This window comes from Hylaeus volcanicus, chromosome 7 (assembly GCF_026283585.1).
Source record: "Hylaeus volcanicus isolate JK05 chromosome 7, UHH_iyHylVolc1.0_haploid, whole genome shotgun sequence".
Lineage (NCBI taxonomy): Eukaryota > Metazoa > Arthropoda > Insecta > Hymenoptera > Colletidae > Hylaeus > Hylaeus volcanicus.
The window spans coordinates 15368027-15387303 of record NC_071982.1 but is presented as its reverse complement, the minus strand read 5'-3'; the positions used below and the strand labels follow the sequence as shown (position 1 = coordinate 15387303).

Genomic DNA, 19277 nt, shown 5'->3' with positions numbered 1-19277 from the left:
ATGGAAACATTTATCATCGCGCACCTTCCGGGGGACTGCGTATGAGTGGGTAGGAATTTGACCCCCCCCCCCCAACCGATGATTCTTGGTTAAGAACGACACGGAAGAAGGGTGGGTCAAATTCCTATCCAGTCATACGCAGTCCCTCGGCCGGTGCGCGATGATAAATGTTTCCATTGTCGACATTCCTACAACGTCTTTCGTTAAGAGAATTTGTGAAGTGTGTTGAACCGTGCAAGCTGTTGCGGATGGAAACGTTAGGGTAAGTCGAAGTCATTGCGCTGTTTATCGATGTAGGTACAGTCCTCGATTTAGAAACGCGAATATACATCGACTATCGACATTTTCGGTGCCAAACTTGCTCATGAAACTACATTGTTAAAAAATTAAATACTGCGACAAACGTTGAATTATGTTTACTCCAAAAACGTACCTATCGCGAAACCGTTTTACCCCTGTTTCGCGACGCCTCGACGACCACCGGCAATAGGATTTTCCAGGTCTGACCGAAACCTCATCAGTTACTCGAGTTATCGATAATTACCAGCGAAAACTCCGCGCACGCTTGCTGGTTGACGTTAATAGGTTAACGTGGTTTAGGTGTACGAAACGTTTACGGTGTTCGGACGATATCGATTTCCCACCTCTCGTTTCGTATTCCAGTCAGTTTCGCGTTATCTATGCATGTATACGTGTTTGGAGGATGCGCACCTTCTGACACAGAATATTTCCAACGCCCAATAGCGATCCACTGGAACCACGTCCGAAATCCTAATACCCAACCGACCCAATCTCCGACTCTCCGTTGTTTAAACTTCGCGAACGATTAAAAATTAAAAAAAAAAAAAAAAAAGAACGTGATTCGCGAGGCTGGAAGTAACCACTCCATCGTCCTCCGTGGCGTGTCCTTGACAGCGCTCAAAGCTTTCCCGTTTGTAAACTGGATTGCACGCAATTAGCGCTAATTGTACTCTCGTCGCTCGTCATTGAGAACAGGACTTATCGCCTGACGGGATTTCGTCATGTAGAAAATTCCGCGTGGGCGCCAGTCGTGTTCCTCCGTTGAATTACTGGTGAGGTGGGATGTGTGGGTGGTATTCCTCGCGTGCAAGGCTGGATTAGGGTATGCTCGACTTACCGGGAATGCTGGTGCCAAGAGCGACGAAAGCCACCGCTGTGACGGAATCCTTGATTCCCAAAGTGCATCCGAAGTAGGATGCCACGTCCCCGATTACGGCTGTCACCACGCCGATCCCGATTATGCTCACGACGAAGCACAGGTAACCGCCAGCGATATCTGAAATCCCAAGGGGGGTCGATTTTTAATCGTCAGCGATCAACAAACGCCAAAAACTACGTTTGCCTTAATCGTCTACAAAGTTCGTTTGTTATGCGTCACTTTTGGTCTCTGGTTTAGATTTATTCATTTTCAAGTTGAGATTACATTATTTAATGTTTCAACATAACGATTAATTAGAGATTCGAGAGACGAGATGGGTCGACGAGAAATACGTCGGCCCTTTATCACCGACGTTAGCGTAAAGAGCAACGAAGCTGGTTGAATTAAAGAACGCGTTGATGTTTACTGGTGTAACGCGCTTGCACACAGCCAAGGCTAAAGCGTTAATTAAGCTCGTCGACCGGGGTGTGTGTTTTTTCCCTCGGGGCCTTTTGTGTTTCGGTTAACTACGTGCTTCAGAGGTAATTAAGCTGTTCGCAATTAATCTCTCAGTTTTCTTTTAAAACGCGATATCGAGACGTCAACTCGTTTATTAAACTTCGAAGATCCCCTCGAATATCTGCAAGTATCTCGACGATCCTCTTAAATCTTACTATCTGATACGTTTAACCAATGCTTAGATGCTAAGATTTTTACTCGAGCCTAAAGTGAAATTTTATTTGTGTATCTCGATATGTCTAACGGATATAGTCCTCGATAATTCTAGTCCCAAGAAGTCTTCCCACGGGAAATCAATTTTTCACCTACTCGAATCTATGATTTCGAAACGTTGAAAACATGCCACGTCCGGAAGCAGTTTGCATAGTCGTTTAAATGAAATTTGCAAACGCGATGGACGGTCGTCGAGTGGAATGGGGTTCGTTGCAATGCTATTATACGTAAGCTCGGTTCTCCCAGCTTTGATTAGCGTACTCCAAACTCTGCTGTATTTGCTAATCAGCATAAGCTCTCGGAGTCGACGTTGAGCCAACCTGGCGAGATTTAAGGCACCCTCGTTATCTCGGCGCTCGAGAATGATGTTCAGTTGCCAGTGTCGCGTCAAACAATAGCTAATTTGACGGGATCAGACGTACTAAAGCGCGAGGCACATTTTTCAGTCACTTCTGCTTGTGCTCGAACGACTCTAGCCTAATGGGGACCTATAGAACGATTCAATATTAACGATTCATTGTAAGACGAGTCTTATGTCCCGTTTGAAAGAAGAATATATAACAATAGTCCAATTTACCGTGACTATATACTTTGTCACATTTTCTAGAAGTATTATTGAAACTGCTGTATCTAGCATAGTCTTCAATTTAAATTCCTCCAAAGAGACTCTAGAATTTTGTCTTTTAACGAAACTCACAGATCAAACCAAACTCTCAGGCAATACTTTTTGAAAGAAGTATCTAGCTTGGTTCTTCGATGTCGTTAGCTCAGAGCCCTCGGAACCCTCAGAAACGATTCGAAAAAGAAATTGGCAGTAAATCAAATCCCTCAGGTTCGTTAATCGTTCGGCCAAAGCCCGCAGACTCGCTCTAGCGTGCTTTTCTGTATTTCCATCTACGATCCCTTCGATTTACATTTGTTCCTCGCGATGAATTATTTGTTCTCCGCGTTTCCAGCCAGGGATAGTGGCCTTGACTATCCACCAATCGATATATACATGGATTTCCCCGCGGGGGCAAATGAAAGCGTCGCTTCCCGGTGCTCGCTGAATTTGCATTCCTCGCGTTTGCGTTTGCCTCGTCGTTATCTTTTTTTTTTTCCCAAGTTCGGAATAATCCGTCGAATGCTCTAGCGAACGGTTTGGCTTCGATTCGGTCTCCATTATGCTCGTCGGCGTTGTAGTACGAAGCGTCACGTCCTCTGTGTCTTTTCCCCATTGGAGAAATTGCCTCTGGACGCGCCTTCAAAGGTGCAGAGCTTGCGGAGCAACACGCTGTGCTTTGGAATTCATTAGGATGTAGCCTTTGCTCGTTCGGTCACGTGATGTGCAAGGTAATGGGTGTTGGGCTTGGTTTCTTTGACATTTAGCGAGCTACAGCTACAGCAAACTTGGGGAAAAATAGATACAATTCATTTAGGTGGGACGCACAAACGTGCTGGCAGCTTTTAGTTTAAATTGCAAAATTTTCTTGGAGGAAATTAGATCCTCTAACTGTAATCAATTTTTTAGAGTCTTAAGACGTCGAGACGCAGCAGCAACAAAGAAGACGAAAGCGTAAACATACTAAGGAAAGAAAAATTGGCGAAAGAAGAGCCTTCGCAGGAGATACGAGGCATCCTCGGTAGAGATAGGAGGTAAACGGTGCCATCGAGGCACATAGTGCTCGCGCGAGGGGTCTGTATGTGTTTTCTGGGCTGGGATTAGGGACGGCGGCACGATAAAACGTTTGATTACTTCGAGGAGATTGTACGGCGGCGGAGGGAGGGGGGGGGGGACGACGCTGGAAATGGAACTCCGCGGAAATTTTATTTGGTTGTTCGAAAGTCTTGGACCTGGGCCGACGCGACGGCGTCTACGTTTCCAAAGTTCGTAAACAGAGTCGGTTAACCGCCGCTGTTCTGGAATTTGTATCCGACGTCTGATCCTTCTGGAGATCCTCGAAACCTACCGACCCGCGAACCAACTTTCCTCCAGGATTTCCAAACTTCGTAACGACCGTAGTTCCCTCGACCACGTGCGAATACCCGTAGCAACGAACCTGCTCGAACGGTCCTCTGTCGAGCTGAACACTCGGTTCTCCTTTTATACGGATGGATTCCGTGAGAAATAACATTTTAAATTCAACATTCTAGCTGGCAGAGTTCTAGCTTTATCGAATGCGATGCTTTGTGAAGCATGTGTTAGTTCTAGAGTATATAGCTTGTATATGTATATTAGTTGGTTGTATTTTTGCAAAGGATAAGGTATTTTGCAAATTGTGTTCCAGAATTCGTCTTAGTTACCCTCCATTTCCGGTTCTTACATTAATTCTGGGACACCCTATATGTGTATATTTTTTAACGTGACCTTACAGTTTTTACGGATTTCCTTTACAAAGCCTTCCCATATCTGCAATTTTTCGACGATGGGACATTTCAACCGCACCACTGCTGCCAATACAATCCTTTTCCATCGTATTCCCTCATCGACTGATCCCTCAAAAGTGAATCCACGACTTTTTCAACGTGAATGCCGAACAAAGGCACGATACCAAGCCACGTTAATGGATTCATCGCGTTCGCCAGTTATTAGTTTCCAAGTAACGCCATCGATCCCACTTTGTCGGCGGTAAAACACGAGAAACTGACAGCGACACGCGGCCACGAGGATGGAATCCTCCCAGGACAAATTTGTCGCTAGTCCATCGTGATCAGGGCACGAGGTGGTTCCAGCGACGTGGTTTGCCAATAAATCAAGCCGCAGGTACCCCATCGACGGCGGGCCAATATTCAGGGAAACCAGAGATCGATAGCCACCAACTGACCTGAGAACGCCCTAAATGAGATCTGACTAGCTCCTGGATCCATCGATCGTTTCGATGCACCGCGTTATAATACAATTAAAACTGTGAACGATAACCATTTGCTACTACCCTTTCGACCCTAACGGGACGTATACAGTCGGTCCCATAAATATTCGTACCCTCCGTGTCTATCGATGGAATTTGTCTAAATTAAATGATAGGCTTGACGTTTCCAAATCAATTTTTCATTATATATACAAATGTAAAGTTTATCCATGTACATATTTCTAATGAAACTCTCTATTCTGAGAGAGAATCGAACAGGGTAAGGGTTAACAGAAAAATGATATAAAAATGCGGTTGTAGACAGAAACGGGAAGGGTACCACGGTTTTCTTTCTCTATAATTCATCTACGCCACGTAGAACCATAAATTCCAAGATGACCAAAGATGGCCTCGGAACTCCTTAATTAAAAACAAAAGAAAAGAGTCTGACCAGGAAAAAAGAAAGAAGATCCATGGCCTCGATATGCCAGTACCCAAAGTAGATTAACCAACGACGTCACAGCATGAAAGAACACTAATTAAGAAGACTTCCGTGGGTACAGCATCCCCAGGATCCAACGTCCGCCATATTTCATTGGCGCGTATCGCCCCGATACGACATCGCAATTTCTGACTTTATTTCTTCCCTGTGCGAGGGGAGAACCGCAGGCCCGCATCATGCACCAGAACATTCAGCACGACGTTGATTTATAAGCAAACTTCCCGTTGGCGGCATTGGCGACCGCGGCGCCCGGCGACGCCGCGTAGAGAACGCGAATAAACAAAGTAAAACTCCGTCAGCTTGATACAGTAGTTTCGAGGGCTTTTGCCAGTTCAGCAGGCCTTTGCTCTGTTCGATTGTGCGCGGAAAAATAAAGCGTATTTTTACGGAGACAATGTGCTCGCCTTAAAGTCGAAATAACTCCTTCGAAACTGAACGTATCCGAATCAAATTTTTTAGTTATTTGAAGACATAGCATAGTATTTCCAGTGTTTCTCTATCGCCCCATTTCTTAATTATTTTCTTAGCCTATCAATCTTGAGAATGTATCCTTGCTTAATCTATTTATTCCACGTATTTCTGGCAGCAGCCCTCCAATCCTAATCCTTCGATTCTAAGCCACGTCTAGTAGGGACGCGAAGGGTGGCTCCAAAGCCCTCGTGAGTCGCGAGACAGACAGTCCCATTGAACGTCTACCCTATTCCTCGTTCGTGATAATAGGTCACAGTGGCAGTAGTAGACGCAATGGCAATAGCAGCTGGAGAATGGCGGTTCCTATACGTCGGAAGGCTGTAACTCTGTGTCCTGCACGGGAGATACACGGAGGTGTTCGCGTGGAACACTTTGTCCTGAACGACGCAACGTAAACGCCAGGCTAATTGTGTGGTACACAATGGACGAACGATCTCTCGGTCTGTTCCCATTTCTGTCTCTCTTTGACCTCCATTCCCTGGGATTCGGCTCGCCAGGATTCGGTAGGAAGTTGGTCATCCTGTGCACACTGAGCCGTTAAGTAATTTCCAGGCGACAATTACCTGTTCATTCATCTAACCAGATAAACAGACACAATCTGGACTATGCACAGGAATTTCGCTTTTCTGATTATTACACCGTGACATAGGTAGATCATCATTATTTAAACTAATATATGCATGTCTTGCGAGTTTCAGAGGAGCCTGGGGGATGTTGAAAAGGAATTGGAGCACAAGAGGAATATCTATTGAATGTTTTCATACTCGAGGATTCCCTCTTATGTATGAGAGGGGATCAAGACAGCAGGGAATACAATAGGAGAGATATCACATAGACCGGAGGAAGTAAGCTTTATCTCGAACTATATAGACCTAGAGAAAGGTGTCGAGGAACATACCTGTCGGTCGAGTAGGTTAGCTATCTTTAGACAGAATAGACAGTAGTAGTTGGAAATGGAATCAATGAAGCGATCGTTAACGAACGGGAGAGGTATCACCCATCTGTTATATATGGGGCGATAGAGAAACACTGGAAATATCCTTCCCTGAATGTATCGAGTCCTTGGAGGGCACGAAAACTCTTCTGAACGTGTAAATAAGATTTCTCAGACAGATACACCGAGGTCGTGAAACAAGAGTCAGCTAGGTATCTGGTTATCCTCGGTAATACCAGCTTTGGCGATGCTTGCGGAGATGTTGTATCTTCGCTTGTTCATCTTGGTATCACGAGATTCAAAGGGGAACGAGATGACACACTGGGTTAACGTTTCGAGGACATTCTTGGCCTATTTTTCGTCTGCGACAACGCGGAATGCTATCAGATCCTTTCCGACACGTGCTGAAAGATTTACGATAAAGCGCGCGAGGGTGGGATGTGCTATCTGACACGCTATTTGTCTCCTGCCTCCAACATGGAAACTTTTTCAGACTGGATGTTGGTCACATCAAACCAAAAATACTTTGATTTTTTATTCGCTGCAGAGATGAGTTTTGCTTGATCAAAGTTGGAAAATGGAATCATTTAAAGCACTCTATTTTATCAGTTAGTTGCACACATATGGGTGCTTTCTTCATTTTTATATCTTTTATATCTTCTATTTTATGTCTCCTCTGTCAATTTATTTATTCTAACGTTTATCCGTGGCAATTATTTGCGTATCGTAGTAACCCAGCTACCATAATAGCCAATAATGGCGGCGACCGTCTAGTGCAAATTTAACGTCGCGCGTAGTGCTCGTTACCTTACTGCAGCCATTTTAGCTGCGTCGACGGCGACGCGAGAATGTTGCAAAATTGAATTCGTCCCCTTTCTCGATTCTATTTAGGCGCACAATAAGCGGGCAATAATGTTCGCAAAACATGCGAAGATGTTCCGTGTTCGCGAGTAGTATACCGCCGCCCCTTTGGAGCTCGTTCTTCCTCGTTATGTTGCACCCGTAGCCTAATCGGATCGGTGTAATGCGATTCGGCACATACAGCCTAGGCCAAGAGTCGTACCATTATCTGAAATAGTTACACTCGATGCGTCTACGCGTCATCCAGTGATTTAGCAATCGTCGAAACTTGGAGATTCCTTTAGAAACAAACTGTGATATATCGTTAGCATTGTTAAAAATACTTGTACGAGTATAGATGTTTGCTTCTGAGATGTCACGCATAGATTAGAAAGAATAAATCACTTTTATGTTCCTTTTTCTGTCGTAGGGGAAATCTAAAGACCTCCCAAGCCTTTTGGAGAAACCCACGCAATGCTCAAGCTTTCCCCTCTGCAAAGGTGGCAGAGATCTCCACTAAAACTCTCACAGTGTTCCTCCTCGTGGCAAGTAGGGGAGCTCTGAGAACGTCCAGGGGCACAACATCCAGTGTCGCGTTATCACGTCTAGGTAAAGTTTCCTGGGTTGGATTTAATAAGAGTTGGATCTTATTATACATTGTCGTTGGGACTGTTCGCTGTTTTTGAGGTACAGTCAGTCCCATGAGTATTCGTATTCTCTATATCTATTCAAGAAATTTGTCTAAATTAAATGTCAAGTCTGATGTTTCCAAATAAATTTTTATTATAAATATAAGCTTGTTCATGTACATAACCATAATGGAACATTTATTTGAAAACATCAAATCTGTCATTTAATTTAGACAAACTACTTCGATAGACATAAAGAGTACGAATACTTATCGGACTGACTGTACATCCTTGGAAAAGACTGAACAGCTCGCTATTTCTCGATGACTACCAAAGTCAACACCCTAAACACACTTCATGCAAACGTATGCCCTCATGCTAGCACACAGCTATTGACTCTGCCATTATGGGAGCCCCCTCCTATCGTTATAATTACATCATCCATTTAAACGAATAGTTTGCATCGAGCCTCGTTCAACAGCTCAGGCCGGGAATTTACGAAACGGCCCCTTGCTGTCGTCTCGTTTGCTTCCGCAGAGAAACGATTCGTAATCAGCATTAACACTAAACGTACGAGCACTATGTATCTATTCTTACCATAAGGGGTCATTTGACTTCTTTTGAAATGAACGTTGATTTTTAGAAAGAAATTCTCTCAACTTATTAAAAGGCATGGACTGCATGTCGAGGAGATTCTATATTTTATGAGGTGTATAGAAGGTTTATTCTAGGGATTTTATATTTTATAAAATGTATAGGATGACATAAAAGTCTATTTGCAAATTTTAATTCTACTTAAAAAATTGACGATATAGAACGAACCTTCCAAAAATGTATTTTAAAGCATCATACAGGGACACACAAATCTGGACAGTCTCTCTCTAACAGACGCTACTACCCTACCCCCTATAGCGACAGAAAATGCCAGTGCTCGGCACCTTCCAAGCCTCCAAAACCAGACCCTAACAACGAGGAAATAATCACTTGGACGAAAACAGGAGGATTCTCGATCCTTGTTCGGGCTGAGCCAGGAAATTCGAGTTCTCGACAGATCGATAAGTAGTAATAATCCGTGGAGTGCGTCTACCATATCTTCCCATTACGAGCCAGTGTACAGCAATACCTCTCGACCGGTAGTAAAGCCTATCCCAAGCGAAATGAAATTTCCGCAGGTAATTTCCGCACGGGCCGCAATCCCGGAGCAGCCTGCCGGATATCGATCGACGTTGCTAACCCCCTGCCCCCCTCCCCCTCCCCCGCTTATTTGACAGAAGTCTTCTCATTCTGACAACCTGCACGAGAGAAACGAAATTACGCTTTTAATTGAGAAAAATATCCGCGCGATTACGATTCAACCCATCCTGTTCCCCAGAAGTTATTATTCGGCTGATTCGCCTATACACGGAGAGGATTACTTGAAGCAAGATTTCCCGAATTCACGGGGATATGATGCGAACGCGTGTAAAGATTATTCTCTGTGCAGAGACTGCGGTGTGTCGTGTGCACGTAACCCTCGAGGGTCGATTTAATCAGGGATGCGGGGTTACCAGGCGGCTTTTCTTCACCGCCCTCTTTGTACTTGGGGTTTACGATCCACTGGTTTATCGCGAGCAAGGCCAAGGAAATCCAGGCCGAGAAACGCGAGTAACGAGCTGTTAGTCGCTTCCCAGTTTACTACTTCTCAAAGCAGAACACTCGCTGTCACGTTGTAAGCTGCTGGCAAGTACTTAAAATCTGTTCCATCAACCGTTACCGTCCTATTTTTGATAAATCGCGTGTTCCAACGCCGATATTGTCCCAGAGTTGCGCTACATACAGTCAGTCCCATAAATAGACATAGAAGGTACGAATATTTATGGGACTGACTGTGCGTACTGTTCACTCGTTAGAAGAATGAATCTGGGATTTTCCGGTGCTTTAAAATCGTAAACAGTAGGGTCATTTTACCTCGTTACATTCTCGTTTTCTTTTTACCAGATGACATATGTAGTCTTCTCCTTCGCAAACAGTACATCCAACGATATTCGAAAACCTTCTTTTTCTCTCTTTCCCGATAGATGAATCGCGTGATATATCGCGAACGAGGCTATAGAAAACTCGGCCATGTTTAAACAAGGGTCGCCAAAAGCGAGTAAAAATCGGCACGAAATCACGAATTTAAAAATTATTCGTTTTAATTTTCGCAACGCCAACTGTTCTTCCGGCTGTTGGTTTTAATCGGTAACGCGCACACACATACACGCGCCATCCGCGGATATTTGCATCGAGAATTATTCTCTCGGAATAATCCTGCAGAATTTTCGAAACGTTCCAGGAAACAGCGCGGAGCCAAATACATCTGTAATTTGTTTTTCACCGGATGAAATTAGAATTTCATTACGCCGCGACCGCATCATCTGGCTCGTTGCGCGTCGAAACTTTTTGCAATGAAATTTCGGAACGGCCCTCCGTCGCGCGAGTCCCAGACCAATAAAACGCCGCGATGGAAGCTGTTACAGCCATTGTTGGAAATCTACGAGTCCTCGCACTTTACTGCAGTTGTTATTCTATCATGGTATGAACGTGATGGCCCTTGAAAAAACATTTGCAACCCTTCGAATCATTTACAGAATTTCCTTGTGAGCTATGTTTACCTCATTTATTATCCAAACCTATACATTCATTCTGAACCGAATTCATCATCATTTCAATATTTAATTTCGCTTAGCCCCGGCATGGTCATACTCACTCGCCACATTTTGGAATCGCAGATACTTTATTCAACCCTCTCCCAGCCAGACGTACAAAATTTATCAGGGAATAATCCCCTTTTCCCCAGGCTTGAAATAGTTTTCGAAACGTCGAGCAGTCCCTGTACAACTTTCCTTCGCGCTTTCCCTGGACGGGAAGCGACGAAAAACAGTGGTGGAAAATTGCAGGAATAAAGTTATCCTTTCCAGGAAACTCTCCTGCGAGAACGAGGAACGCGCTCGACCATCTCGAGTACCACTTATCGATCGACTAGCGGAGGATTTTGGAGAGATAAGAGCATAGTACGTAACTCGCCCCAGTGGAAATTATTGGCTCGATAAAACTGGGGCTGCTGTGGCTGTAGAGATCTCGGAGATTCGACGGTATTATTAAATCTAGTCCTGAAAACTGTAACTGAAATTAAATACGATAAACTAGGATCGGGAAGAAAGAGAAGCTGCCACCTCCTGGTTCGTTTTTATTGGTAGCAAGGAAGAAACAAGATAGGGTAGGATAAACTAGGATCGAGAAGAAACAGAAGCTGGCATTCTGGGCGATTCCTTGACTCATTCTTTGAGTCTTTTACTTGGGTTAGAGCACTACATTCATTCATTTATTATTTATTTGCAGTTGGAATCTCTTCGACTCGAGGTAAGAGATTTTTATATCAATCGTCTGGTTTTGATTCGACATAATGGAAACTGACAAGAATCCTGTCTGTATCTCTTTATTTTGAAAACAGTTCGAGGTGGATCGTTCGCAGCTGTAACAAGATATTTCACGGAACACTTGTCACGCGAGAATAAATGTAGCCTATCGTGGAGCGTGTTGACAGACACAACTTGCTCGTGTCAGTTGCAGCACTATGGAAATCTCATCGCCCACACCCTCATCGTTCCATGCCAACTTTAACCCTTTGCACTCTGCGCCATCTCGTTACAAAATCCGCGAACAGGAATTGTCTATCTTTGGAAACGTGTCTTTTTGGGTATTATTTGATTTAGTCAATTTTTCAGATCTAAAGCTTAACTTACAAAAAGTGAACGAGACTGAAGTTAGATTTACGCAACGGTCGAGAAGTCTGCGGCGCTTGAGCGTTGCGATCTATTTAGCAAGGTGTCGAGGGAATGAATGGTGGAATTCGATATCTCGACTCACCCGTCGGCGGAACGAAGGCGAACAGCACCTTCCAGAATATCGTGACCGAGTGCATGAGATAGTCCATGGTGGATGGCGTGGCTGCCTCAGCAGCTCCTTCACCTTCGTCCTCGTCGCCACCGCTGACGGTCAACGCCTCCGTGAACTGCTCTTTCCATGAGCTGGTGCCTGCAAAGAGATATTCCAGCGATCAGCATAAGTGGATTCATTATTACAGAACATCAAACCGTCCACGAGTCAACGAAAGGTCTAGGGAGCTATCTAGCACGGAAAGCTCCTTTTCCCATCGCCAAAGCGATATCCCTTGCGATTAACGTAAGTAGATTCGGTATTTTGGAACATCAAGGCCTCGAGCCTCGGTCGATGGAAGGCCTGAGGAAATATTCAGCAGGATTGAAAGTTCAGGCGAACTGCGCAGAACTGGCCTGTAAATCGGCGCTTGTGGGGAGGAAGAAGTCGGTCTATTACGCCCTGGCTCCTTTTGTTCGACGGCGCGTTTTGCATTTCACGTTTCGCCCGCCCTTTTGTGAGCTGAAATCGGCCCTCCACCCCTCAACTGTTCCGTAGACACGCCTTCACGCTTTGATGACACGTCGACTGTCAGGTTTAAAAGAAAATCTTTGCCAAGTCGCGTGGCTACTAGAAGAGCAGGTCTAATAAAATGGAGCCTGACTTCCGATAATCTCTACTCAAAGGTATTTGTTGCTCTTAGGAGACTGTGACAGGAGGGGTAGATGAGATTATTCTAAATCACAATTTTCTTTGCAAAAATGTCGGATGGCGCTTCGTTTTTGAACTTCACGAAAGAAACTCTTGGGACAACCTAATACTTGAGCAAAATATATTTTTGCATGGACCTGGAGGAGGTTGACCTCAGTTTTTGAAGCAGGCGTTCCAGAGATCGCTCCAGAGATTATGAAGGAGGTCCAAATCTCAAAGAGTGTCAAAAGAAGCCAAAGGCAAAGGCAAATAGGTCAGGCACCTCTGTATTCTACATTTTTTTTAATGAATTATATTTTTACAGTGTTCTGGAAGTGGATGTTGGAAGTTTCTAATGCAAGTTCTTAAGCTACCACTGCCACGCGACCCTTTGCAGTTACATTCGACGTATCAGTATTTTTTGACACGTTTCAACTAATAATTTTCCAGATCTCCGGTTTCAATGATATTTACATAATCGCGCATACATACATAGTTAGGTTGTAAAGTAGGGTCGCATTAGAATGAAACTTAAACGAAGCTTAATTTCACCGCGGGTCCATTTGAATTTAAATTTAAATTCATATTCAAATTTAATTTCACGCCGCAATCTTTGCTGCCTCCTGCCCCAATTTCCAGATATAGAGATTCCTTTCTCTATTTAACTCTTTGCTACCTCTCTCCCTCTCTCTCTCACACATTTTTAAAATTCACTTTGCTCCGCTTCGAACACAATTTTTCCATTGTTTGCTCCAAAAGCAATGTAGGATTTCCAAAGAATTCCAATCAAGTTTCAAAAACCGTTTCTCGCAACGAAAAACGTGACCTCGGAACTCTCCATACCGAATAGGCGACCCATCTTCCGTGCTTGAAAGTCGGGCCAAAAAAAAAGGCGCAAAAATATCGTAAAAATGAAGCTGCACAGGAAACCGTTTTCGAGTTACAAAGTTGCGAATGGGAAAAATTCTCGAAGCTGCCGCGCGTTCGCGGTTGCGCGCAAGATGCTTGAAAAGTGTGTGGACGTTTCCGTCGGTTGGGGGCGTGAGAAACTATCCTCGAAGGATCTAGGATTTGCGATAGAGTCTTACCTAGTAGTATGGACGCGTTGGCTCTTTGAACCAGCTTGTCCACCGTGTTCTTGAACTCCTTGGACTCTTTGATCCTTATCTGAGCCCTGGCCACCTCGCCCAGCTTCGGTTTCCCCAGCAGTGCCATCTTCTCCTCCGCTGTTCTCTCTTCCGGTTGTTTCATTTCCGCCGCGACTGCGATCCCTGCCTCGGCTGCAAACGAAAAATCACGTTTTACTGCTTACGCGGTGTCTTTTGCACTTCTCACATTCACCTTCATCGTCCAATACATAGGAAGAGGCTTAGATAAGCACATGGAAGGGTTAAGCGTGTAGGATCAACGCTAGAACTAGAAAATCTGGTTTCTTTTCATGAATTAGCCCAAGGTTAATATTCTTTCATTAACAAAAATTGAGCAGGGCTCCTTTTTGAATGTCTATAAGCATTACAAATACTTTCTTCTATTCAAAAAGTATTGGACGATAAAGTATGTCTACGAGGGCAAACTGATATCGAATACATTAACTAAAGAGTCCAAGGGTAAACCAATCATAATCCATACAAAATCAATATTCAGATTTCGTTGTAATATCTTGCACAAAAATAATGAGTTCATTTCTCCTTTTATTAAACCACGTTACGCTTCGTAACATTTAGAAGCATACCCACGTAATCGTTACGAAAAAGAAAATATCGAATTTTGCAGCGTGCATAGCGAAGTGGAATTCAGAGCCTTTGTTTTTCAAATATTGAAACTTTCCCTTTGTCTGACTAGGATCGTTTTTTCCCCCTTGACTCTTCAGTTTCATGCGCCGATGTCTGACTATATACAGGTTCGTGTCACTTGCGCGTATTTCTCCATCCGTGTAGCGCTATGAATTCGCCTACCTACGCTACACCGCTCATGCATACTATAATTTGACCGGTTGGTCGCTCGAATACATTCTCCTGTCTTCCAACGTTTTTTTTTTTGTTTCGTTTCTCTTTCTCTTTTCCAGGTTTGCACGAAAGAATGTATTCGAACGAGCCCACGCGTTTGTCGCGGATAAACATTACTTCTGTCTCTTCTATTCTACGGTTAGCGGGTCGTAGCTACGCGAGATATATGTACAATTGAAAATTAATTAAATCAAATATACCATAGGGAAGTTCAATCTTAAACGGTAATAAAACGCCTTCGCTGAAACGATCGAGTTTAGAGATCCTGGAATTTATTTCCAACCTCAGGCCATTAACAGATCCCAGATATCGCAGAACTATAATGGCAGCGGCAACGGTTGTCCCAAAATGGATCGCGAGTTTCGGTTAGAAAGAAACCGTCCATTTCACGGACGATAACGGAAGACAGCGAAGAAAGTCGCGACGCTGCGGATCGTAAACACATTCCCAACCTCTAATATCGCGTTATAAGTTCGCTAGAGTCCCGCTATCGTGGGCTCGTTCCACAAGGGGAAGCACGAAAACAAAAGTTGTACAGACTTACGACTGTACGATGGCTTCCTCCTGGACGATTCCCAAAAACCACGGAATTAGCTTTCGTGGATTCGTTTTACGTGTCTGTGGTTGATAAATCTTTCGATCAATGAGAATTTCACTTCACCGTCGATAGGGTGCAGATCACTGTGTCGACAATATAGGTCACTCTGTTGATAAATGGATCGATCAAGGCTCTAGGTTACCAAGGCTTACCGACAAAGTGTGTTACATTATCGATAGAACGTGAGAGGTATACATATTAATCGACCCCTAACACGACACTACTTGTTCTTCTATTAGATTACCATTTCGCTCTTTCTTGAGTCTGGAGTGAAACTACTCCATCCGTGACACGCTTACGTACTTAGCTGAATGGACTTTTAGATGAAACGCAATAGCGTTGTAACTTAAGGAGTCCAAGCGTCAGGTTATTGTCGTAAAAGCGTGCAGCGGTGGAGGGTCGGCTGGTCGTCCGCGAGCAGCGAGTAAATTGGAAGTTAAGGATTATCAGCGCGAAGATCGCGGCGCGCGAAAATGGCCGAGGTTACCAAGGGAGAGGCTCGTAATCCAGATAAGAGCCAGTTCCCGGGGAAATTTCTCTATTAAACGCTAGAGCGGTCGATTCGCGACCTTGCTATCTAAACCACAAGATGACTTCCCCTCTAGAGGTCCACTGATATTTAGATGAGGTTCGTCGCAGTAATAGGGCTTGCAATTCCGAAGATAATGATGTATCGGTCTGAGTGATTTGAGTTAATAGTCAGAAGATATTCAAAGTGAAAGTTTATGAAACTATTTGTGGAACAGTGATAGTGTGGCGTAGATCTTAATGTAGAATACGATGTAGATAAAGCAGGATATTTTGTGGGTAATGTAGAATACACTGTTGATATGACAGGATGTTCTATAGGTAATATAGAATACTCTATTGATAAATCAGGATAAGGTAGAACTCTCAGTCGATAAATTCTTGGATCAGGATTCTTGGATTCTCCATTTTTTTAAATTATATCCATAGGTATCTTCTTAGCTACCAACTGCAAACCCCAAAAATACTGAAGAAACTATCATCCATTCTTGAGCTTTTCTGTAGCTCCTCTGCTTTTCTTAGCCAATGTTCGTTCAGGAAACAAAGTCCCCCATCGATTATCCAGGATTTGTGTTGAGCAACGAACTTAAATCTGGGAAGTTGAAGAGTAACTATGATTCCTTTGCGCTGACAGAAGAGCGTGCAACCGCAAGTGTCGCTCGCATCCACTGTAGCTTCAGCATCAAAGCTGTGAGCTCTAAGATTCCCTTCCAAATAAACGAACGTGCCTGTAAGCGCAGGGAACCTCGTCTTATGTTGTAATCCTTTGTTAACTGCGCGTAAGGAAAGATAGGGCACTGTGGATGACAAGGCACAATGGGTAATTGCGTTTTGCTATGGTATCACGAGTATCGCGATCGTAAAACTAAGGAAGTTAGGAGGAAGTATCGATATAAGTTTTCATTAATGATAGTGGCTTCGAGCCTCTTGACGGCTCCTCTCAGAGTCTCAACAACCTATAAAATGTCGAAATAAAATATCAATTGTAACAGGATTGTTCTATTTTTAAGTCGCAAACGTACGAAGGGTTTGCTTGTGTCAATCAAAGAATATGGAAGAATATCGAGGGTGACCAGATCCACGTCCACGCGTGGATAGGGTTTCGGGAACCCTCAAGGAAGAGGCAACGATTCATCTTTATGAGAAATATAAGAATTTATGGGGGTTTCACCTTATGAAAAATACCAACCTCAACATACGGTTAACAGTATACTCCATCATATCCACGTCAACAAAGTTTTCTCATTTTGTGTTACAGATATGTTTTGAATTTGACGCGTGACACAAGGTTGCATAATCCAGATACACTCGTTTATCATTCCTAACCGGGGTTGTATCGTTACGATCGATTTTAAGTTTAATGAAAAAGTGTTGAAGAATATTTTTATAGGAAAGAACGCTGTCTCACTTTTTCCTTCGGCAGTCCACACTGGGAAACACCAGCCAATCGTGATCCGATCTAGGCAATTACCGCAGTTTCCGCTCCGGAGGGATGATTTTCCGCGACCAAGTTTTCGAGTCTCGATAAGCGCGGTTTAATTAAAGAAGCGGTAAAGTTCGTTGTAGCGAAAATTTTCCGCTCGAGCAATTTTTCACAGGACATAGTCACCCGCAGCCGCGGCAAAATCTTTGCTTTTTCCAGCACTCCACGGCGGGGCTTGTAAAATATCCTCGCTGATTCGCTGCTGTGGCGACGCTGATCGAATAACAAAGAGCTCACAGCGATTACGCACTTTTTTCCCAATTGATTCATAGGTGAGTACATACACTGGTTCAGAGAAACCTCTACATGAATTTTTTTATTGACTCCTTATTATTCTTTTGTAACAACGATGGATGTTATGATTGTTTGAGAGCGTGGCGAGCTCGCGAACTAATGGCGCCACTGGGAAGTGACACTGCACTGGCGACGCTACCTGGGTCTTCCCTCACTGACACGATCTCTGACTCTGCTAAGTTCACTGCATTGGAAAGATCTAAGCTTTACTCTGTCTCCAAACAGCTGTGAGTTAACACCTATTTATTTTTAGACTCGAATATGACAAGTAGACTGCGGATCTTTATGCGTTTATAGGGAAGGTCCAAGAAATACTATAAGTGCTATAAAGTGGACACGTCGTATTATAATATTTCCAAAGTAAAATAGATTCCTTTTTAAGTTCAATTTTTGTAGGTACGTTCGCAAAGATTTTATTTTGTCATAAGGATCCGCAGTCTAATGACGAGGTAGGAAAATGTCTCTTGTTAATTTCAGAAGAGTTCGAAGGCCTAGAAACGTCGCGAAAGAAGCGAATAGATGCGAATGGGAATCGTATCGTCGAAAGTCATTCGTCGGGAGCCTGGGGAATCTTCCCCGACAGGAGCGGAGTGGGTGGGATTAATTAGAGCGACGGTGGGAATTCAATTGAATTAATTGGCACCGGGGAGAGGTCGGAGGTCTCGATCGTGCGGGTAGTAAACCGAGCAGCGGTGACTTAGTGTCTGTCAAGTTCTGGCTAAGTTTCCCATTGGAAATGTTAATGGGGAACTTCCTTGGGAAGTTTCTGAATAACGTGACCGCGATCGAACTAAGTTCTTCTCGACTCCGGTCCTTCATTGATCTCTCTGAGCAACTGTCAACACTAAGGAGAGACAGTCTCATCGTCCAAAACGCGAGACGAGCCTTCTGGGCTTCAGGCCCGAGTAGGGGGTGATTCTACGTGAAAAATTGAATATAAATTAAGTTCGATTTAATTTTTCACGTAGAATCACCCTCTACTCGCTTGTACTACAAGTTACGGGACACCCTGTATACAGCATATCAGGTCGCGACGAATCGCTGCTATTCGAGTTTCTAAGCTCGTTCCGATCGAGGACAGAATATAGCATCCGTCAAGGCTTTTCAAACTTGTCCCCATTGTCAAGCGTTGCGTCCATCTTTCCTTTCCTCGTGCCGAACAGAGTGGACGGGGGACTGTTGCGGGCGAAACGGTTCCAGAATCGACGAGAATGGTCCCTCAGGAAATAACGAATCAAGTTTCAGCTTCCCGTTTCGACGGGATGGCCTCGAGAGTGTCGCGTTACGTACCATTATAGCGCCTTCGAACTAGGGCGGGATCAACAATTTTTACCGCGGTAAAAATTAGATTTCGTGGGGGAGAGGAAATTTATTTCTGATTGATGCAACGATTGATAAAAAATTCATCACCCTAAGTGGGCGTTAACCCTTTGTTGTCCTCAGTAGAGCGAAACTCGACAGAACATTTGCATAAACACAATATGCCACAATTCACATTTGCAACGAATACATATTCCGCAACCACATTTTCGTATAATGATGCAATTTCGTGGTCGGTACTCAGTCTACATAAATTTAACGAGGTAAAACATCGCAATGTATTAACATGATATACATTGAATTCAAGTAACAAGGAAATATTCAGGGTTCAGAGAACGAAAGAACACCCTTTCTCTGCTATCCAGT

At 43.9% G+C, this 19277-nt stretch overlaps 1 protein-coding gene across 6 annotated transcripts in view; it reads right to left on the bottom strand.

The window, feature by feature from the left end:
- LOC128879425 (sodium/calcium exchanger 3) overlaps nt 1-19277 on the bottom strand; it is a 64789-nt gene that overhangs the window by 21100 nt on the left and 24412 nt on the right. For 5 of the 6 annotated variants that reach the window (XR_008457631.1, XR_008457630.1, XM_054128545.1 and 2 more), the window contains exons 4-6: nt 13771-13962; nt 11984-12151; nt 1139-1297 (exon numbers count right to left, since the gene is read on the bottom strand). Coding sequence is in view for 3 of the 6 variants with exons in the window: in XM_054128545.1 (XP_053984520.1) it covers nt 1139-1297; nt 11984-12151; nt 13771-13962 (519 nt within the window). In the remaining 3 variants the exon portion in view is untranslated. The remainder of the gene's footprint in view (nt 1-1138; nt 1298-11983; nt 12152-13770; nt 13963-19277) is intronic. The other variant, XR_008457632.1, reaches the window with a different exon arrangement.